The 22,756-nt window shown below is 49.9% G+C and overlaps 1 protein-coding gene across 7 annotated transcripts in view; it reads right to left on the bottom strand.

The window, feature by feature from the left end:
• Positions 1-21,387, bottom strand: part of EEF2K (eukaryotic elongation factor 2 kinase) — a 41,245-nt gene extending 19,858 nt beyond the window's left edge. The window contains exons 1-9 of one of the 7 annotated variants that reach the window (XM_076073708.1): positions 21,066-21,387; positions 14,217-14,288; positions 13,334-13,498; positions 12,859-12,985; positions 10,447-10,482; positions 6,702-6,802; positions 6,451-6,511; positions 5,551-5,588; positions 4,293-4,464 (exon numbers count right to left, since the gene is read on the bottom strand). In XM_076073708.1, coding sequence (XP_075929823.1) covers positions 4,293-4,464; positions 5,551-5,588; positions 6,451-6,511; positions 6,702-6,802; positions 10,447-10,482; positions 12,859-12,985; positions 13,334-13,458 — 660 coding nt within the window. In that variant the 5' untranslated portion in view covers positions 13,459-13,498; positions 14,217-14,288; positions 21,066-21,387. Of the gene's footprint in view, positions 1-4,292; positions 4,465-5,550; positions 5,589-6,450; positions 6,512-6,701; positions 6,803-10,446; positions 10,483-12,858; positions 12,986-13,333; positions 13,499-14,216; positions 14,289-14,560; positions 14,641-14,693; positions 16,304-21,065 lie in introns of those variants that run through there. The other 6 variants (XM_032970161.2, XM_032970165.2, XM_032970160.2 and 3 more) reach the window with 6 other exon arrangements.
• Positions 21,388-22,756: the final 1,369 nt, after the last annotated feature.

The following is a 22,756-nucleotide window of genomic DNA, read 5'->3' as shown; positions in this document are numbered from 1 at the left end:
AAACAAAGGGAGGCAAAACTCTCTCGCCCTCTGTGTACCACACCCTGCACACAAATATGATCGGAATCACCCAGACTGGATTCGGCTCTGAGACCGAGGCAGGAAATGTGCCAATGTAAACAGAACAAAAAAAGTGGTCACGGAGCCAACCCTAACTAAATATTCCAAATCCCCCTCATTATAAACTCGGACAAAAAAACAATAAACTTTGGATCGGCCATCCAGGCCATAGCCCGCGCGATTGTTTACGTTTGGGCCGATGCGCTCGAGCTGTTTACGGGCAAAGCGACGACCCCGTGGCATTACCCGCCGCAGAGGTCACCACGAGCCCTTATCCGGCAACCGAAGGGCAGCCGCCGTACGGGCGCACGGGAGCGTGGAAGCGCACAACACAGTCGCTCTCGAGCTGTGGGATAGCGAAAATATTATCGTTGCCGCCACTAATAATAACAAAACAACAAACACACAGTCGCACAGACACATGTACACTCGGGCACATGCACGCAGCGCCCACATGGCCTGCCAAGAGCCGTGTGCGTCAGCGCTAATTCAAAACAGGGCCACGTGAACTCACACGACACCGCTCCCTCGACAGGGGCGGCCGGCCAGAGTCTGACGGCAGTCACGTAGACACAGCAACGCACGCGCGTGCAAACGAAGACGCGTGCACGGGCAGCACGCGCGTGCGGGACAGGTGCAGGCCGTCGCCACAGTCAAGACCGTGACACGAGGGGCCTTAAATTAAGCACATGGTGCACACGCAGCACGTGAAGTACGGTCAAAAAACACCATCAAGGACTAGACGACACGGGGAAGCGTGCGCATGCAGCGGCGGATTAATTAAAAGGGGCTTTGCGTGCATGTGTAGATACATATTGTGGTAGTCTCACACATGCAGCATAAACATGCGCGCATTGCAGTGTTCGCACACATGCATTGCACACACACAAACGAAACGACACACGCATGCATGCAGGTACTGCGTTTGAACACACTTCAATACACGCAAGATACACTCGTGACGCACAAATAAGCATGCTGCACAAGGTCTTCATACACCGAGACACGAAGGCGTGAACAAACAAGTTCCGTACGCAAACACCAGCGATCATGCGCAGGCATACGCACACAATGTAGAGGCGGTCACAAAGCAAGCGCTGGTATCACAGATGCAGCACCAGCAATAGCCGCAAAGCCACACGACACACAAAACAAGCATACGCGCGCACACGTACACATACCACACCGCACTCTGCCGTTTTGCCAGCATACTGGACCAAAATTGGTCAAGTCACGTGCCAAAGCAATGTTGGCCGTACAGACGGAAATGTTCAGTAGGCTGGATATGGACGGTGGATATGGACGTGAGTTATAATCGTAATAATGCTCATTTACGGCCCTGTGTCATTTGCACTGCTGGATGAATGTCTCACAATGCCGTTTCGGCCACACGGATTGTTTGACCATACTTCACCATTCTGGCTAGTGCGAGTTGGTGAAGGGGAGTTGGAGAGGGGCGGGGGTGGGTGGTGTTTGGGCCCAGAATATGTTTAGCTATCGCTCGCCACTGATGTTAGCCATGGCCAAGGATTCAAACTCAGGTCGCTGCTTTGGGTCCACAGTGCAGTTCACGAATCACTCTGCCACCGTCATTGCGTGTCTCCAGGCGGCGTTCGTTTAGATTTCACTCACCGCTGATGTCAGCCCTGGTCGGAGATCAAACTCAGGTTGCAGGGTTCACGCGCGCAGTGCCCCAACCCCTGACCACACAACTCCTCCCGCAAGTAGCTTCATTGCAGCGCAATTGTATTGCACGGTAAAATGTATGCGGACATTAAAATGAGGTAGCCAGTTAATATTTCGAAGATTAGATTACATATTACAGATGGCGCAAGGAGCCGCTGAGGTGGAGTTATTCACGAAAGTAAACGTTTGCCAAGGCCAAGACGATTTCTCTGTCTGGCAGCAGCATTCTCTCCACTGTGTCATGAACCACAGTCCACCTCGACCCATCATCACCGCCCTGTGCCACCTTGTACCACCCACCTCCACCCTGTGCCTCTCACCGCCACTCCCTCCCAGTCCCTCGGTAACTATCGGAGAGCCACATCGTTCAGTAGTGTCAGAGCCAGCGCCGTGAGATTACTCGAGGTCAGGGTTACCAGATGGGCGGTCGGATTTTTTGCACACAGCGTTGTTGGTGCACGGTGCTTTTTTCAGGAATATTTTGCTGGGTTTTTTTTTCATGCATTTTCTCTTTGCACAGTCAACACATAGTCACTTTAAGATGTTTTTCTTGCTCGTGTTTTTGCTTTTTTGTTTGTTGTGGTTGCGCCCGATTCAAGAGCCGAATGGCTCGCAGGGCTATACCAAATAAATGGAACTATGAACTATTGTAAAAATTCGCTCAGTCCCTGTGATCACAGTTACGTTGCAATTATGGCTTTATTTTTTGGTGATTTCGAAAACGTTTCTTGGTTTGGACATGTTTGTTTTGTTGTAGTACGGAGTGAGACTGATGGCCTTAATCTAAGTTTTCTTGTGGTTGTTGCTGTTTGACTTGCATCCCACTGGGATTTTTTGCACACAGCGTTGGTGTACGGTGCTTTTTTCAGGAATATTTTGCTGGTTTTTTTTCATGCATTTTCTCTTTGCACAGTCAACACATAGTCACTTTAAGATGTTTTTCTTGCTCGTGTTTTTGTTTGTTTGTTGTGGTTGCGCCGGATTCAAGAGCCGAATGGCTCACAGGGCTATACCAAAAAAAAATACAAAAAACTGAAAAAATCTCCTGTTTGGGCGCTGTCAATGATGGGCGGCAGCCTGCTGTGGCACCATCCACGTCCACGGCACCGTGAAGTAAACCAATGGACATAAACCGAAAAACCAATAAACGAACAGGTCTTACCATGTAGGTGTGTGTTTAGCGAGTGAGTGTAATCATTACCCACCCATCGATAAGAAGTAACAAAAAATAACCATTCGCGTTGTCATGGAGAATATAAATAACAGAATAGACAAGCAGACAATAACATGTCTTATTTATGCATCTGTCTCTACGTAAAAAAAAAATGTAAGTAGTTTTTATACCACCCACTGGCCCCAAGGAATTCTGGAAAAGAATAATAATTCTTTTCAGCAGCATGGATTCAGTATGAGCAGATTCTGGACTGCTTTTCGACATACAGTGTCTCATCAGCAAGTCAGAGGATTGATCTTTCCAGTATCGTCAGGCACCACCCATTGGCCCTCGGAGCCACAGCTTAAAGAGAGGCTCCTTGCCTGTATCATCTGGCAGTTCACCAGCATCGATTCAAGCTGTAATGATGCGGCCCTTCGTGAATTTAAAACAAACCACGGACCTAATGCAGAAGCGGACACTCAAAGACTCTCGCAAGTGCGACAGAGAACGCCAAACAATGGGCCACGTAACTTTGTGCGATAGCAGTGGGTGGGTGGGCGAGTGGGTCAGTGAGTGGGTGAGCGGATGAGTGAGGAGGTCGGAGAGGAGTACGTGGATGGGCGAGTGGGTAGGTGGGTGGGGCGAGTGGGTAGGTGGGCGGGGCAAGTGGGTAGGTGGGTGGGGTCAGTGGGTAGGTGGGGCGAGTGGGTAGGTGGGCGGGGCGAATGGGTAGGTGGGCGAGGTCAGTGGGTAGGTGGGTGGGGTAAGTGGGTAGGTGAGTTGGGTGGGTTATTCGTCAAGTCAGCAACTCTCAGACAGGGTGATTTAACGGCTAAATCGCATACAGGAGAATCTCTAACAGTTGCCCTACGTAAGTCAAAGACAAGGAAGTAAGTTTAATGTCACTTTTCTGAATTGCAAAGATGCTACGCCCACAGCCACGGGAGTGCATCTACAAGATAAGAGCCTTGACTTAAAGCTTTCGTGATTGCAGGAATTCAAGGAAAACCGAAAGACCCAAAGAATAAGCAAAGAGCCGTTTGTTGTTTTGGGGTCATGACTTCCTGTAATCCGGCTCAGAGCAGACGGGGACCCATTCCAAAAGAGCAGGTGGCAACATGACCGCAGGTGGTGCGTTTCTCAAGCCCGCATCGATTGATCAATTAAATAAAAAAAACTCACACTCGTGGAGCCGTAGCCCTAAACGTCACGAGCGTGCACATGTGTGAGCGTGCGTACGTACGCGGGCGTGTGCGCATGTGCACGCAGGCCCGTGACAGCGTGCGTGAGCGTGTGCGAACGCACGTGCGTACGCGAGCGTATGTGAGCGTGGCTGCACGTGTATGCAAACGTGCGCGTGTACGAGACACGCGTGCCCGCGCGCGTCCACCTTCTTGGGCGGGTTGTGGCGGTTGTACTCCTCGCCCCACAGCTTGGCATCCATCTGCAGCCGCACGTCCTCGAAGTAGACGTCGCGCGTCACTGGCTCCATGTAGCGCTTGACCACGTAGTTCGACGCCGCCTTCCACTGCTGGTGACGCGCGAAGTTGGACAGCTTCTTGCTGTGCATCGCAACAGCAGCGGTGAGTGAAGGGTCAGAGGTAGGCCACGTCTCAGGCCTCGGCTTGCACAGATCCCTCGCCGGCACTCTTCCTCGGTATCCATTCGCTCATCTTCCATTACAAGACATTCATTCCACCTCTCTCTGCTGCACTCTCTCATGTACTCCATCGCTCTCTCTCTCTCGCTCTCCTTCACTCCCTCAATCATGCAATTGTCCTTTTTTGCTATTTTCTTCTCTCGATCACTCCCCACTCTCCCAGACACTCTCTCCTCTCTCTACTGGTCCATCTCGATCGCAGTAAGCTCTCCCCTTTTTCTCTGTACCCTTCTCCCCATGTCACAATCATGCTTGGTCGTTTCGTCTCTCAGAGTCTCCCTCCCCACCTGACTTGGATACCAAGCCGCACTTCTTAATCTGAGTCAGTCACATTCTTGGACTGCTGCAGCCTTACATCTGAAATACTTTACAAGTGAACACGAGGAGGAAGTGGGGGCCTACTCCAGTGACTCCGGTGAGACACAGCCCGTTGAACATCCACCGGTCTGTCGCCCCTGCCGGAGTCGTGGCACTACAAACGACCTGGCTATGGATACACACCAGGCCCATATCACTATGGGCCTATGATCTATCCAATGCGAGCATTCTCTGGCCTAACACCGATGAGACAATATCATAAAAGAAGGCTGTCTCTGGTGTAGGCCAATCAGTTTCAAAGACAATGCATTATATATAATTATCAGAGTAAGTTTGTTTGCGAACGTTTTGCCACAAGTACGTGTGGTTGATGCCTTGCAACAGGTATCTCTTTGGTGTTTGAACATCTTAACACCCCTCCTCCCCCCCCCACTGTTTTATTGCCATAATGGGTAAAGCCTATTCTTGTTTTTTCTTCATCATTTTAATACTGGCAAAAAAAGGTCCCACTGTTCATTTTGAATTGTTTAGCGCTTTAGAGTGGAAGGTTAAGACGAGGCTTAGTCCAAACTCCACGGCTGACGTAAACTAAAATTAGCCTGCGCTCCCGCTCCTCGTAACCAGAGCCGTGCATTCTAAACGAGGGTAACGGTTTCCTTTTTGAACTTACGTCCGAAAGCACTCCCTCATCGCACCGCGACCAAACGGCTGTTGGGAATACGAAAGGTAAACAACGAGCGTGTCAGTGGACGTGACCACACAAAGCAAACAACAACAACAACAACTTATTTCACATTGCGTGCGTTTGCGTAACACAGGCGGAGTGCTGGTGCAGTGGTGAGCACATTCGCTGTTCTTCCCTGACCACCCCAGTCATCCGAGTTTTGATTTCCAGACATGGCAACACATCAGCGGCGAGTCAAAGCCGAACCGGTCCTTTGCTCCTCTGCTTAAATGAACCCACAGTGACCAGCATGGTGAAGTATGGTGAAATAAACCTCCACCCCCCACATCTGACGTGGCGTGGGAAGGCCTTCACCCAGCAGGGGGATTGTTGACTAGTTACTTATTACTTATTCTATCTACTTTTATAATCGGGCGCCACTGTGGAGAGATATTATCTCCTTCGCCTGGTGTGCAGGAGGCCATGGGTTGGATCCTAGACCCTGACGATGCCTGTTGTAAATTTGGAGTTCTCGTGATCCCTCTCTCTATGGTGGTCGTGTCGGATGTTTTTATCTGGGTACCTCTGGTATTGCCCTCCATATTAAGAAACCTGCGTTCAGATTATTTGGCTGCGACTATAAATTCCCACGCGTGATGATGATGATGATGATATAAGCCACTTCGACGAGCTATCATCATGGCCATGTCGCCTCTGAAAAATTGCTGACAGCGCAATGGGGTCTACCTGGTAAATAAAATAGTAAAGAGCAAAAATTCAGTAGTAAAGAGCAAAAAAATGATGTGCAAATCGTTTTGGAAACCCATGGTGTGCCAAGACACAAGAATAGTGCAAAGCAAAAGAAGAAAAACAGCATTTGTTTAAAAAATCTAAATAAACGTGCACCTGCTTTGCCATTTTCATGAAAACTTCATCCTCCACCCACTTTGACGTCAGCGCGTTGTACCTGTGTTTCACGCCACGCACACAAACACACGGTCACGACGGCTCCGGTCGTGCGGAATTAACTTTTAATTCACCTCTTTCGTTTATTCTCCCAGGCCACCTCTCGATGCCATTTTAAGTTCAATTTGTGGGCCCCCTCGCCCCCCCCCCCCCCCGGGTGCAAGGTGAGCCCAACAAGGGCACCGCCCCACCTGAATCGCGTTGCCACCTCCGTCTCAATCTCCTCCAGGTGGAACTCAGCCCAGGGGTCCGGCATGTGCTTGGCCTTCTCCACAGCATGCCGCCATGCCTCCTGCACCGCCACACCACCACCACCAATATCATCATCACCAACAACATCAGGAACAACATCACCAACAACAACAACACCACCTTCATCCCTATGTCTACACTACCTTCTCCATTAGCAGTCATCACAACAAACCACCATTATCAAAACCATCACCGCTAGACTCAACACCACCACAAAACAACACCACCACCGTCATCGCCATCATCACCAAATTCATCATTTCCAACAGCATCACTGTCATCATCACCACCCACTGCAACCGCCACCACTACCACCACCAGTCGCAGTGCTAACCCGCCGCTTGAACTGCACTCGTGAATTAGTTGCACAAAAACCCATTTAGACCGCGATGAGCAAGTGGGATCATGGACCCGTCGATGCAGAGCCCATGGCAATCACGCTATGCCAGCCTACGGCTGAGGACCCTAATAGGTATCAAATAAACAAGATTTGAGCTAATCGAGGACATGCCCGCAAACTAACTGTTAGCAAGCGAACGTAAACACGGCAGGTCCCGCGTGCTCGAGTGTGCAGTTCCTCGTGCGCTGCGCTACAATCCTGGTGACCCGAACTCAATTATTCGGTGAACATAATCAGTAAAAATATTTCAACTGGTCAGGCCTTCCCCTAGGTTGGACTTCAGCAGTCAATGAGCGCCCAGGTGTGTAAACATCGGCCGGGCAAGCGTGGTGCTGGCCCACAACGTCCCCTCATGGCATACGCCAGCCTCCATCATCGCTGCCTGTGTGAACAGCGTTTGGCCTGACAGCCTGTGTAGCCTACACGGGGGAACTTTGTCCTCAGGCCAACCCAACACCGACCAATCCTCAGCCCCAGCAGGCACCGGTAGAGGCACAGTGTGTTTTTATCGCAGTCAGCAGCGCGTGTGGGGAGTTACGCACACAGACCTCAACGCTTCTACAAACACGGCCCACCCAGCAAGCCTGGCTGGCAGCACCCTTCCGTGTACATATATGTTTAAATTAAGAGCAAAAGTGGAAAAGCCAGTTGCACAAATGAGCCGCATTTTAAATATATACAGTACTAGCTTTCCTACCCGGCTTCGCCCGGGACTTGGATTCACCACGCCCGGCCGCCTTTGTCTCCACAGTGGCGATGTTCAGACACCACACCAGTTACTCGTTTGAGGCTGAGTCGACCTAGGGGAGGCCCAGGACCGGTTCAAATAATCGTGACTGGTGGTGGCCGTGAGTGGGAATCGAACTCGGGTTGTCGGGTTTGTAGCGCAGTGCGCTAACCACTACACTACAATGCGTTACGCTTCCACATGCGTGGGTCACGTGACATATTTTACGTCACAGCTCACTTGCCGTGCAAAAAAAATATGCATTATTGAGCTCCCCCCCCTTCAAAAAAAAAACAAAAGTGTATTTTTATAATTTTCGCATGGTGTACAGTCTGGAAAGTACCCGCATTGCAAATTTGCAGTTTGTTGCATGTCGGGAAGCACGCTAAACATTTTGAACAGACACACACATTCACAAGTTTGCCTTTTATATATATGGAGATGAACCGTACTGATTGGGTGGCTCCCGCAGCCCTGAACTCGAGACTGAAAATACTTACGACCTGCTCAAGTCATCATATCCCATGCTCGGGAGTCTCAACGTTTGGGCTGGGTTCCCGAACTTTCCGATGAACACGAAAAAAAACGGGGGCCAGGTATGAAGTCTCGAATACATTTGGATCGATCCGAATTTATCTGAACACGTGAAGTCACCCGAAGTAACATCACTTCACTTTAGGTCCTAGTCAGTTGTCAGGTCAATTTTATATCTCGAGATCAGAGCACCAGCGTTATGTTCACGCTGTACGAGCTTCAGCCGGAGTCACGGTTCCAGCTTAACCAGGTGCGGACTCGCGAGGCGAGGGACGCCGCGTCTCATCTCATTTGCATGGGCGGTGGCGAGACCCACATGTGCGGGCAAGTTTGGGAGGGTAGGACGGAAGGCTCACGGGGGGAGGCAATGGAATGTTTCACGCGGATGGCAAAGCCCTGAGGATGTTGCTGACCGTGACTCCCAGTGACGTCCACCATCGCACCTCACGGCGTCCGTGAGCGCAGATTGGGATTTTATTATTTTTTTTTCTCTAAAAAAAATCAAGATTCCATAAGAGGTGGCCGGGGTGGCTCAGAGGTCTGAGCACGGAGCTGGTTGATGGCTTCGGCCCGGTCACACATCAGAATAGTGAATTACAATGGAGGAATCCGATGAGCCATAAAGCTCTTTTTCACAGAAATTACTGCACGTGAAAAAAAATCCATTGTATTAAAATGTGGGTATTCAATTAATGTCGTAAATAATCGAGTGCCTGACAATTTAGAAACAAAAAAAATATTGATGTGATTTTGCGATGCCAATGAACCTCTCTAAATACAGCAACCCTTAGTGTGCGGCGACAAGAGGTCAGCTGAGATTTCAGAATTAGTTCTGTCATATCTCCTTCTGTGGACCGTTCTTTACCAAGTGGTGGTGCACTGTTTTGCAAGAGTGCCCCGTGGATTCGTCATTTTATGACGCGACTCCAATGGCGCAATTCTGAACGAAACGGACAAGAGAGACTCAAATATTTTCCAACTGCTTCTACCGAGGAGGCCGGTTAAGTGTTTTGCAACTCTAGCCATTGTGCGGTATCGTGCTTTCATGGCTCGGCGGGGGTCACGGTGAACAGCAGCCCCCCAGAAAAGCTCATGAATCACAGCCATTCCTACATGACGATCGAACCGTCTTACTCCCTTTTTCCCACTGCCACATCCGAGCCACACCAGCGCCGGGGGGGGGAGGGGGCCTGACGATACGAATTGGTTTTCCCACTGGCTATTTGCCGAGCTGAGCTAGAACCGAACCGTGAAATTCTGGCCTCGCGAGACATCTCAATTTGGCTTGGAGTGGGGGGGGCCAAGCAGGGCCAGAGGGCGGCGTTATTTTGTCTGCTGTAGGTAACGACTCGACTCGCCGCGTGCACAGTGAGCGGCATGGCTCGCGTTCGGCAGTGGGGGAACGAAGGGGGGGGAAAAACAAAACCCTGGCTCCGACTGAACCCTTTGTCGGGGCTGGCTCGGCACGGCTCCGGCGTGGCTCGGTTGTAACAGTGACAAAAAAACGTATTGGTGAACGGAAAGCAAACCCGAAGCAACAACGATCTAAAGAAAAAGACGCCGCTCAAAAAAAAAAGCTCACAGCTATTATATGTTCAAGAGAACTACCCACCCCGTGCAGTTTGCCTACGCTGTCTTACACGTGCTCGAAGCTTCGTTAATGGAAAAAAAATAATAATAATATAAAGTTATTCTCGAACATTTAATTACAGCACCTCCGAGTGATGTCACCTGCGGTCGCACAGCCGTACATCTCAAAGGGGCGAGTGCAGCGACATCACGAGAGCACGCTGCTCTGACTTCAGCATCTGTTTTGTTTCGCGCATTCACAGAGTACGTAGACTCATGTCGTACGGTCGCAAAGACACGCCGCCGTCCATCTAAACGCATAGCGTCTACAAGAAAAGAAAGAAACGCATCTCAAGGAGACGAGAGCTGTTTGTGTGTTTTTTTATGAGCGACGTCTTTCCTTCACGGGGAGGGTGACCGGGAGTGAGTTTTGATTAGAAGATAACGAACATACCCGGCCCTGCTGCAAACCAGATTTTCTCATGCCATCCTTGACACGCCAGGCAAGACACGGGGTGCGCCCCCACGCACAAGCAGCATTCAGGCGACACACGCAAAATCGGGCAAGACATAAACACACAAAACAAAAAAATTAGCCAGACGCTGGGGAAAGGAACGAGGCGATGAAGCAAGGGAGGCTGGGAAGGGGGTCGAGGGCGAGGGCAGGAGGGGCGGGGGCAAGGATGCGGGTGGCGGTGATGCCGCAGCACGGTTTGCCGCACGTTGCAGAGGTTTGCTGTTCAAGATCCACGGCCGTGCTGGTGAACACCTCCGGGAGCATTAACAATCAATAAAACACTTCGTCTGCTGCATGGTGGTCATCAAAGATTGAGTGAAGTCAATTTTTTTTCAAAGCAGTACACGTCACGCGTTTTCCTGCGTCACGGTCAAAGTTTTGCGAGAGTTAACAAACAAAAATTGTCGTGACCTGCAATGTGGCGGTTGAACACACTGTGGATGAGGTGGAACAAGTCAGTATGGTAAGCCGAATCGTCAACGCGGGTGGAGGAATTATTGAGGGTCACGGGAAGAGTAACCATGGTTATAGCAATAGAAGAGTACACAAGGAGGCGACTGACCGCTGGGTGAGTGAGCGAGTGACTGGAGTGAATCAGTGAGTGGCTGGATCATCAATCAGCCCCGACCAATTTAAGCGACTTAACGTGATGGACCCCTTTTGGGTGGCAAATTTGTGACATGTGGGCACCACGCATCGAAGCAAAAATAAAATTTACTTGGCTTCTATCGAGACGAGTGAGACAGGAACTGGGGGCTCCACCCCACGTACACATCGCGACAGCTTACTCCGACCATAGCCGGCTTCGTTCGTGGCGCAGGCTGCTAACCACGGGGGACCGCCGCCCCACCCAACGCGAATCTATATCGTGTTCAAATCAAACGCTTCCTTCGATTCATTGAAACAAAATAAAACTTTAAAAAAAAACTCCCATGGGAACAGAGACGCAAACCTCGTTGAGGAAGGAATTCCTGGGCCCCTCGGTAATCCACTTGGCTGCGGCTGCCACTCAAAGGCAGCAAGGTTTCCAGAGTGATTGTTTTTTGTTGTTGTTGTTGTTGTTGCGTTGTTAACACACAATCTCATTTGATTAACTGCGGCTTTGGCAGGGACGGTTGAACAGCTCGACGGCTGGACGCTCGGCGGGGCCGGATTGTGTTGCGGATATTAATAACGGTTATTTTTTTGTTATTTAAGGGAACGAAAATCTAAATATATATTCTCGTTTAAACAAAAAAAAACCACCATTGCAAAATGCATTATAGCACATATATCGACAGATTGGGTCATTTTGAAAACAACAACAAAGTCGCCCTCGAAGAGGAGCCGTGCTGGTCAATGGGTTTTACTCGGGGAAATAAACGCAAAAGCAGTAAAGTCACAAAGTGCAGGAGGAGCGGAGATTTTTTTTTGATGAATGTAATAACTAAGCGCCTGTTACAAATTTACCTGTAATGCACCCGATTCTCGTCAGGTCACGGGAGCCAAAAAAGAGTTGAGCTTGGAAAGTGTGTGGATGGGCGACCGCACACCGTGCAAAAAAAGACCGGTGCAGTGATAGGCGGAGCGGGAAGCAGTGCGGCAAATCGACTGTTGCTCTGCACCCATCTTCACCAACCCACACTGACCAGCGTGGCGAAGTATGGTCAAATATTCCTCACGGCCCGCAAGGCATGAGTAGGCGGCCCCCTCATCCGGCAGTGGACTGACAAAGCGGATCGTACGTGTACACGAACGACAGATCAGCACGGCTGACGGACCGAATGCGTGACTGCTTTCCGTGTGTCGCCAACTGTCTTGGCGGAAAAAAGCGATTGCCTCATGCACTCAAGAGATTAAACGATGCGGCTGCTGCAGACGCTACTCTTCCCAGCTGTAAATGTGGCCGTCGCAGCTGTGTGGACGTCCGCGCACGCGGCCGTATAACGGACGCGTCTTGTTGCAACAGATCGCTGCCCCGGGGGTTTGAACCCAGCAACCTCGGCCGTGTGTGCCTCGGTGTGCAACAACTAATCGATTCCGCAATTCCAACGATTTGTTGTTACCATTATGATTCGCTTCATTTATTTTGGTGGCGTGGTGGCAGAGTGGTTAGCACACCGCTCTAACTAGACGCCAACAAAATGAGTTTTATTCCCGGTGAATGACATCATCAGTGGTGGGTGACCAAACATCAGCGGCGAGCGATGTCTGAACCGGTCCTAAATCAACCGAGCTCAGCCCTAATGGCACAGGCATGAGGATGGGGGGGGGTGGGGGGGGAGGCCTTCACACATAAGTGGACTGACAAACGGTTGCCCTGCGTCGTACCATCGCCCCGCGTTGGTGACGAGCCGCGCGTGGACTCACCCGCACGCGGGGGGAGACCTTGGGCCGGGGGGAGTTGGCGGCCGGGCCAGTGGAGACCTGGGCCGGCGGCTTCACGTGCTGCGGGGAGCTCTTGTCCAGGACCTGGATCTCCGTGATCGGGCAAATCCTGCGGGGGGGTCACGTCGGGAGGGGTGGGCGATGGGAGTAACTGATTTGACGCGGTCTCGCATATGGCAGCGGGTATTTTGGATCATCACTGCGCGGGCACAAACTAGTATTCTTCATAAGATTTAATAACAATGCATTTTACGAAGCGCCGTTCCCCATAGCAGCTGAATTTCACATCAACTGCGGTGGCTCGCTTCGCAACAGACGATAACAGGGGTTGCGTTCATCTCGCCTTGCTCAAAACGGAAAAAAATGAGACTCCAGGAGGGTTTTGAAACGTTGATATCTCGTCGCACGAGCGGACTCACCGTAAGTGCGCGGACTCAACGGAAGTGCGCAGACTCACCGGAAGTACTCGTCCCCATCTTCGTCGTCGCTCTCCCCGGCGGGTTTCTGCGGCGGGCGATCGCGCGGCTTCCTCAGCGAGCCCTCCTTCTCGTCAAAGTGGAAGATGAGCTCCTCGTCACACATCTTCGCTCGAGTTTACAGGGTCTTCGCGAGCAGCAAGGGCCTGTGCCGTCGTGAGGGCACGGGGGTTGGGGCGAGGTGACGAGTCCGTCGATTAAAATTCACTCTCACGTTTATGACGCACGCATCGAGTGGTGCACGTGGGAGGGGGTGGGGGGGGGGGGCGAGTCCGCAGCCGGCCGTCAGTTGCACGAACAAATCTCTCTGCAAATTTGCGCAACCTAATTGGCTGTTTACGTGCACCCAGAGACGTCCACATAGGAGCGATTCAGCTGCATGCGACTAGTCGGTCAGCTGCGGACGGACCCGGCTTCAGAATGGACTGCACGATTAATCTGAAATGTACGCCAAGAATATGCACGTTACCTGTAGGCTAACGGAACGCAACATACGGGACAGACAATGCACGCGAGCCGATATATGTGGGACAGACAATACCAACGAGGCGGAACATACCAGACAATATGAACGAGACTATAAATAAACAATGATTAAAATCAAATCGTGATGATTCATTGAATCACTGTGAAGAAAGAGGTAGTGGGGTGGAACCATTACATTCCAAACACCCACACCACACCCCCCTCCCCCCAATGCTCCTTGTGGGAGCCCCCTCCCTAACGGTGAACTGTCCAATCAATTAAGGGTCGTCTGAAGAGTCGACGTCAAGTGGAGCAGTCACCGACAACAGCAGACAGCTGCAACTACGACGGACAGCGCAACATGGCCAAAGGTCGGCGACATCACCATATTCTCCGCACCTTCTTCTCCGTCCGTTTTAAAACACAAGTTTCGGATGCATCTTGGAATCCGGAAAAAGACAACGTTTTCCTCTGAAAAAGAGATGCGTTCAAATACAGTTGTTCGGAAAGCAACTTCCAGAAGACCGCTCTCCAAAGCAAATACACAATCACCCAGACACAACAGGAGAAACCACCGGCCATTCAAAATACATCCTCCGATAGACACATCTCTCTCTCTCTCTCTCAACCCATTTTGCTCTGGAAGTTGGCTCTCCGTAGGGCCGCATTCTCCACGGCGATTATAAAACTAACTTCATTCAAAACGACCGCCCAAGAACATTAAGTTTCGAGGTGTGTCTTACATTTCCGGAGCGTCTTCTAATCTGAACAATACGGTAAATACTCAACACACTCATCAAGTGCATGTGCCGTACGGTGCCGAGCGCCGGGCGTTTTTATATCTGGGCGTGCGCCGCGCCACCCTGCACCACGCACCTGTGCACGCCGCGCCCCCTTGACCGCTCGTGCCCTCCACGGCGAGAGATCGGCTCAACGGAGCTCGGCGTAGAAACTGGAGTGCAGCTCAAAACCTCCCGATGAGTCTCACGGCGCTAGCGAGTTAGACTCCGACGCGTCGTCGGAGTCTAACTGTCGATGGCAGCCCAAGGCACTTTTGCGGAGCCCGGCGTTGATGAATGGTGCGCTGGCTGGGTCGTTCGGTATTTGGCTTGGAGGGACGTTTAAAAAGACTCTCCCCCACTCCCGTCTATTTTTGCCAGCGCTGAAATGCCAACGTGGCAAGTTTGTGGGGGGGGAAAATAAATAAATATTGCGAGCTCCACGGCCGCTTCCAGTCGGGTGAACTCCGAGGCGACGTTGGCACGGGCCAAGTTCCACCGAAAGAGTCGACTAAATATAGCCGCTCGGTGAGCGGCGGGCAAGGGCTCACCGCGACTGCCATCGCCGCGCTCCTCCACCGACAGCCGGGGATTGCCTGCGCGGTCATCGGTGATCATCGTCGTCATTAGACGTGTCACGGGAATTTTCGATGGGATGAAATTTTAATCCCTCGCCACAGCGATTCCAGTCATCGTCAGGACTCATTCGAGGGCTGCGATTCAATTCGAGGACCGAGCATGTTTTTTGCCTCCTTGTTATCATCTCGTTTGTATCGTCTGTTGTTCGTATCAGCTCGATTTTGGCAATTTTGTTCGCTCCATTCGCCTGAATGGTCACATCAGCAACATCCGCATATCAAATGCATGGAGCATAAATAACAGTTTCTCGCATGTATAATACGATGCATGTATCAAGAGTGCAAGAATCAATTTCAATTGACGGATCGATGCAATGCAACGTGCCTGATCATTATCGATAAGGCACCGGAGATTGCTTTGAAACCGCCAACGTGCCCAGCTTCAGAGTGAGCAGTGGTGGTAAACATGTTTGTCCTGTTGGCAGCAAACTGCTAAATCATCACTTACAAGTGTGCTCCTGCAAAAGAGGTGTATTTTTGCACGCAAACAGTAAAGACGAATCTAAAAAGGTGACGATGAGAGTGGGGTGTGTTTCCGTGCAAGCTCGGCCTTATCTTAGCAGAGGTGCAGAACACGCACTGCAAATCATAGAACTGGACCCCTCCCCAAAGACAAGGATTCCCTCATATAGCACTGTTAGGGGCAAGGACCACTCTCAGCCAACTTTGTCTCCCCAATAGCGATATTTATGCACCGCACCGGGTATTAATTTAAGGCCGAAGCAACCTAGCGGAGGACCAGGACCGGTGAGCGGGAATCAAACTCGGGTCGCCGGTTTCGTAGCGCAGCGCGCTAACCGCGACACTACCGCTCCCACGCACACAGTGGTACACCAACACAGACGTACTGACACACAAGAGGTACACATGGACATACTGACACAGCCACATAGACAGATACAGCAGAGACACGCGCGTGTATACGTACACAGACATACTGAAAGACACGAGCACACATTGACAAATACAAACTTGTGCGACCAGACACACAAGCAACACGCACCCTGTGCATCAATAACAACAGCTGCCATTCGCTGCCAAGTGACAAGAGATGTCACCAGGGCACTCGTGCCAGACTAGGTGCACTTGGAAGCCATGTGAAGGTCAGGCCAATCTACACAAACACCAAAGAGCACCCATATAGCCATTACCGCACTGTTGTGGCAAGTGCTGTTCGTGGGCACCTATTTTAAGGTCAACACGGAAAACTACTAGACATGGCCAGAACCACGCACAATTGTCTTGACGCACGATACCAGGTGCAGTTCTCATGTGAGGCTGCGTCGGCATAGATAGATTCCAGGTAAACTAATGTTTACTTGGAATCAAACTCATACAGCCAGGTTCAGTAGCTCAACTCCCCATACAAAAAAAAAAACCTTACACACAGACAAATCCCGCAGACAACTCAAACATAATACATACATAATAAAGGTTTTTGGGTTAGATCGCGTTATTTATAAATGTGTCGTAACCCTCCACAACCCGACACGGCCAATCAGCAAAAAAAGTGTCACGTTGACAAAAGACAAATAATTCACTACTTGAAGAGTGAATCCACAACATTTACAGTTTGAGTACGACGTTTCGCTGGTAATTACATCCAGCATCATCGGGCAATTCGCCAGAATGGTAAAGCCCTCACTTGCTCCCGGTCTTAAATAGAGCAGCAGCAGGGTGACGTCATCATTTAACTCATTTCAGGTGCAGTGATTTGAGGCGGAGGGGCGGTATTGTAATTATATAATCGATTAGTAATCAGTCAATGGTTATGATTAGTAATGAGTTGTAGATTAGTAATTAGTTGTAATGTGTTAGTGATTATATGCTATGTTAGTAATCCGTTAATTAGTATGTGTTTCCCCTATAAGGAATTGTAATGTGTATTATTTAATAATACACATTATTATGAATAATATTGGTCGCAAAAGCGTACACACACATACGAATTGCTTGAACAGTAAAATTGTAAACGTAATTTCAGTTTACAATGCAATTGACCCCAGGTCTGCACCACACACACACATATAACACACATCCCACACACTGCGCTGTGCACGCTCACACGCTACCCACACACACCACGCCCAAACACACCACACACAGCCACCTGTTGGGGCAGAGAAAGGCCTCACGAATACCCTTGATCGATCGAGGTCCCAGCAGCAGCAGCAGCGTCTTAACCCTTAGAGACACAGGTCTACAAGTTGTGGCTCAGGTCCAATTACAACTGCTCATGAGCAGCTGCGTGCTCCTAGGGGTCACCGCTCGGCCAGTTGCCACGGGTGGCGAGATGTTAACTACTTCGCCTGGTATACACAGAAGGTCGTGGGTTCAATCCCGTTCCTGACGCCCGCTGTATATTTGGAGTTTGCGCGTTCTCCCCGTGGTGGTCGCGTGGATTTTTCTCCACGTTCCTCCGTTTGCAACTTATAAAAGATAGGTGTGTGTGTACAGTATGTGTGTGTGTGTGACCTAATTTGTAACTTTATCGACGCCGGGTAGAAGTATGACGACAACAATTATATTTTAATTCATAAAGCGCCCTTAAACAATCGTTCTCAGGGCGTCTGACTTTGTGGGCCCTCTTAAGCTCGGCAACAATTTAATTGACGGTTGCCGAGCGCGCGGCCACGGGCCCAGGACGCGAGATTGACGAGCAAATCGGCAGCACCATTAAAGCTGTAATAAGACTGAACGTGTGTGTGTGTGTGCGTTTTTTTAATCGAGCAAGGCTATATGACCTGGGCAAAGAGCCGAAGGGAGGGAGAAATTTAAATGCCGAGCAGTGCCGAGCGCTGATGCAGGAAGAGCAAAAACGAGGCGACGCGTTTATCGTGGATCGCCACCCAAGTTAGACCAGAGTAACACATGATGAAGTGAGTAGGCGTGCCGAGAGCAGGTTGGAGTGCTTTGGTAAAGCTTAACTTAAAAAGGAACGCACCAATCTGCTTTAAAGAGTCACATTTTCCATCAGCCCACGCCAACTGTTATGACATATGCTTCTGCGATAAAAAATTTCAACTTGCAACGCGTACACCATTCCGTTCACTCACTCTCGTTCGGAGAGAATCACTCAAGAGGCCCGAGAGTAACCACAGACAAGCTGAAAGGCAGCCACACAAATGAGCCAGCACCAACGACTGGCTAAGCCCTGCGGTCCTCAATACATTAAGGCGTTACCGGCCAATGAATGCGTGTTTATGCACGTGTGGAGGAAAGTGGAGCACCAGGAGAAACCACGCGTGGGGGAAACGCTCTATCCCATAGACAGAACAGGTGGAGTGTCCCGCATCTTTGCTGTACTGCCCTCTCCTACTAAACCAATGGAACACACCGACAACCGCCTGAACAGAGACGCACGCTTGGAATGAACACACGCATTGGGGAAAAGAGGACATGCAAACCGCAAAACGCAGATTAACAACACGGCTCAAACGGTTGATGAAATTTAAACTTCTTGGGCAGGGACACTTCATTCTGAGGGATGATGTCTGACGATTAAGAATTGTGACGGGCGTTGCAACCAAGGAAAGAAACGTGTCCACGAGAAACTTCCACGGAGGAGACGGGAGTGATGAAAATCCGCTCTTGTCGATTGTTACATCGCAAGCGATGGCTGCTTGGGGAGGCCTTCATCCAGCAGTGGATTTCCCATGCCTGATGATGTTGTTGTTGCCATTATTATTTTGAGTTATTACACAATTGCGTTGCTATATTGTGAGATGTGTTACAGCTGCTATTCACCCATTTGTCTTCTTGCATTATACATTATTAGGCGCGTTAGCTTTTGAGATGTGTTCACGCAATTACTTGCCAGAGGCGCTATTCCAGCATTAGATTACTTGATGTGTAATTATGTTATGGTTACAATTGCCATACAGTTCGAAACGCACGTTAAAGCCCAGTGGCGTCACTCTTCAACACTGCAGTCAGAACGTCAAGAGTCTTGCTCAGATGAGCATTGAGGTGGCGCTAATCTCCTGTTTACCGCCGCGAGATGGAAACTCCACATTCCTATAGTAGGGGCGAGCCTCTCCAAAGGACAACCAGTGTTGACCTCCCCACAAAGTGGCCAGGAGATGTTAACTACCTCGCCCGGTATACAGGAGGTCGTGGGTTAGATCCCGACCCTGACGCCTGCTGCTGTATATTTGGAGTTTGTGTGTCTCTCTCTCATCATCATCACGGTGGCTAGATGTTAACTACCTCGCCCGGTATACAGGAGGTCGTGGGTTCCATCCCGTGCATGTTCTCCTAGTGGATGCGTGGATTTTTCTCCGGGTCCTCCGGTGATTCCCTCCACATTTGGCTGCTATAAATGTCCACGTGACAAGCCACTTCGCTGGGCTCTCATTTGTGGCCAGGTCGCTTCTGAAAAAGAGCTACGTAGCTCAGTGGGCCTTACCGGGTAAAATAACAAAAAAACTGTTTTTAATAGTTTATAGAGTCAGTTCATGCCAAGTGCTGGTCATTGCAACCTCTTAAGCCTCCAATGACGCAGGCGACGCTATGAATGATTTGAAATACTGTCCAATACATTTACAATACAATCAATATGGTCGTAAACGCTTACACGTTGCGCTAAAACATCCACAACACTGTGGAGCCGAAGGATTACACAGCACTTTAGATCTGCACCACCAGATCATTTTATGCCACTTTAACAACGCAACGCATTCGCCCGCAGCACTGTCTAAACAGGAAAACGCATGTAACAGGCAACGTTTCGGGCAATGGGTCTTTTTTTATATAGAACATGCCACAATAAATGAACTAGATGCACACCAATTGGTTGTATTAACACACGGCTTATCATCCTCCTCCCCCGACCCACACCTCCGATTAGCACGGATACGTACGGTGCGAAAGAAGATAAACAAACGGTACATCCAAAATAGCGGCGAAGCACCCATAATGTTTGTTTTTCTCCCATGCCATGTGACTACAGCATTGCTCGCATGAAGAAAAAAATATAATAGGTTTTACCCTTTCTGGCAATAAAACATTTGTGTTAAGATGTTCAAACAACAATTAAACCTTTTGCAAGGAATCAAGTAATGCATTAGGGGCCGTCCATAAATGACGTCACGAACCTGGGGGGTTTGAGAAACGTGACGTCACATCAAAATGCGCAACTTTAAATAAATATAGCCAACACGTTCTACTTGATTAAATAGACTTTTTGATAAATGTTTTCTCCTACAACATCAGAGTGCAGCGCCACATTAAATACGCACTACAATGACAATAGTTTAAAGCGATTTGAAGCATTTATTATTTTTTTGGGGGGGGGGGGGAAGAGGGGCAGTGCTTTGTGACGTCATATTTGAGGGGGGGTAAAAAAATCGTCCAAAATCGCGTGACGTCATTTATGGACGGCCCCATAGCGAAGCTCATCAACTGCACACCGGCTGGCTAATTAAAACTGCTCCTGTAAAACAAAAAAAAACACCACAAAGTTTATTGTTTGCGTAATCTACCGCGGAGCGAAATCTTCCCCGCAGGCTCTGACCATACTTCACCACGCCGGTCACCGCGGGGGGCGGGCGGGGGGGAGGGAAGCTGACGGTTAATTCGCTAATTAAAAGCCAATTAATCGCACGCGTCACCTTAATTTGCACGCGTCAATCTTGAATCTACGACGCAGCGAATCATCTGGACTACGAAGGCCATCGACCATACTTCACCCCTCAGGTCACACCGAGACGGGGTGGAGAGAGCGGAGAGAGAGGGGGGTGGGTGGGAAGAATGCGAGCGGTGACGAGGGGGTGCGAAGCTTAAATGATAACAATTAGCCACCAATTAGCTGTGGCTAATAAACGTTTCACCTTAAGTGCTCGGGGCCCCGCAGAGTCGCCGTTCCATCCGACGGGAGTCGGCGGCCTCTTCCCCGCCAGCCAAGCGCCTCACAAAAAGTGCAAACGAAATCTTGACGATATTTTTTTTTACTCCGGATCGCGCGGTGCATTCGCGATTTCGACGAGGAATTGATCTGTAAGGAACTGTCAATGCATATATAAAATAAAAAAAATTTTAAAGGATTTTTTTTTTATAGTTTTAAAGCGCCAGCAAACCGTCAAAAGGAGGGGGAGGCTTGAGACGGAGGTCGCGGAAGCCTCCACCGCGCATGCGCGTAAAAGCTGGCGGTGACGTCACAGGGGATGTGGCGGGGGCCGCGAGCGGGTTGTTTTGGTGGTGACGTCACAAGCCACCCCCTCCCCACACACACCGACCCACGTGACCCCCTGTGAATGCCACGCAACGTGGATGGATGTTGATGATTATTTTTAATTTATTTTTCTTTTTCTATTTACGTAACTTTACCGAAAGAACCAAGAATATGATGATGGTTGGATGATGGAGGAGCGATGGACACGTTATTTCGCTCGTTCGTTTATCAATCCGCTTGTCGTGTCGAGGGTTTCCGGCGGTGATCGACACGCGCGATTATTAAATTCAGCATCATCCCAGCCGTGGACAACCGCCAGCATTGCCAGAACATCCCAGTAGCACAAGTAGCTTCACGTGTAGCAGGTACTACACGTGTGGTAGCTGCTACACGTGTAGCAGCTACCGCACGTGTAGCAGCTACCACACGTGTAGCAGCTACCACACGTGTAGCAGCTACCACACGTGTAGCAGCTACCACACGTGTAGCAGCTACCACACGTGTAGCAGCTACCACACGTGTAGCAGCTACCACACGTGTAGCAGCTACGGGCCCCGCACTTTCAAGGGCCCCGCGCTAAATGCTTTCAAGCTATCAATTCTGCACTTGCTCTATTACTATAGTACTATACCGCCTTCAACTTTTACGAACGACTGTGTGTTTAAGGTTAGCGATTTGTCGTATTATCTGGCTGTATAGCAAACGAAAAAATACACTTTACTGTGCAAGTAAAAACATTGTTTTATTATTTACTTTTTTTTTGTAATTTAGGACTCCTTTATAACATCACTAGCTTTACTACCCGGCTTCGCCCGGGACTCGGAGTCACCACGCCCGGCCGCCTTTGTCTCCCCAGTGGCGATGTTCACACACCACACCACTTACTCGTTTGAGGCTGAGTCGACCTAGGGGAGGCCCAGTACTGGTTCAAATAATCGTCACCGGTGGTGGCCGTGAGCGGGAATCGAACTCGGGTCGTCGGGTTTGTAGCGCAGCGCGCTAACCGCTACACTACAATGCGTTACGCTTCCAAATGCGCGGGTCACGTGACAGATTTGACGTCACAGCTCACTTGCCGTGCAAAACATAAATGCATTATTGAGCTCCCCCCTCCCCAAATTTTTTTTCAAAAGTGTCTTTTATAATTTTTGCATGCTGTACAGTCTGGAAAGTACCCACATGGCAAATTTCAAGTATGTTGCATGTCTGGAAGTACGCTAAACATTTTGAACAAACACACACCTTCACAACTTTGCCTTTTATATACATGGAGATATCATACAGGCCCCGCACTTAGCTTAATCCGGCACTGCTCCCCGAGGAGGCAAATTCGCCATCTCTCGACGCTCT

The sequence above is a fragment of the Petromyzon marinus genome, chromosome 43 (assembly GCF_048934315.1).
Source record: "Petromyzon marinus isolate PM22_M1 ecotype Great Lakes invasive population chromosome 43, UKy_Petmar_22M1.pri1.0, whole genome shotgun sequence".
Taxonomy (NCBI): domain Eukaryota; kingdom Metazoa; phylum Chordata; class Hyperoartia; order Petromyzontiformes; family Petromyzontidae; genus Petromyzon; species Petromyzon marinus.
Note: the sequence above shows the minus strand (reverse complement) of the source record. Positions and strands in the feature narration are given on the sequence as shown.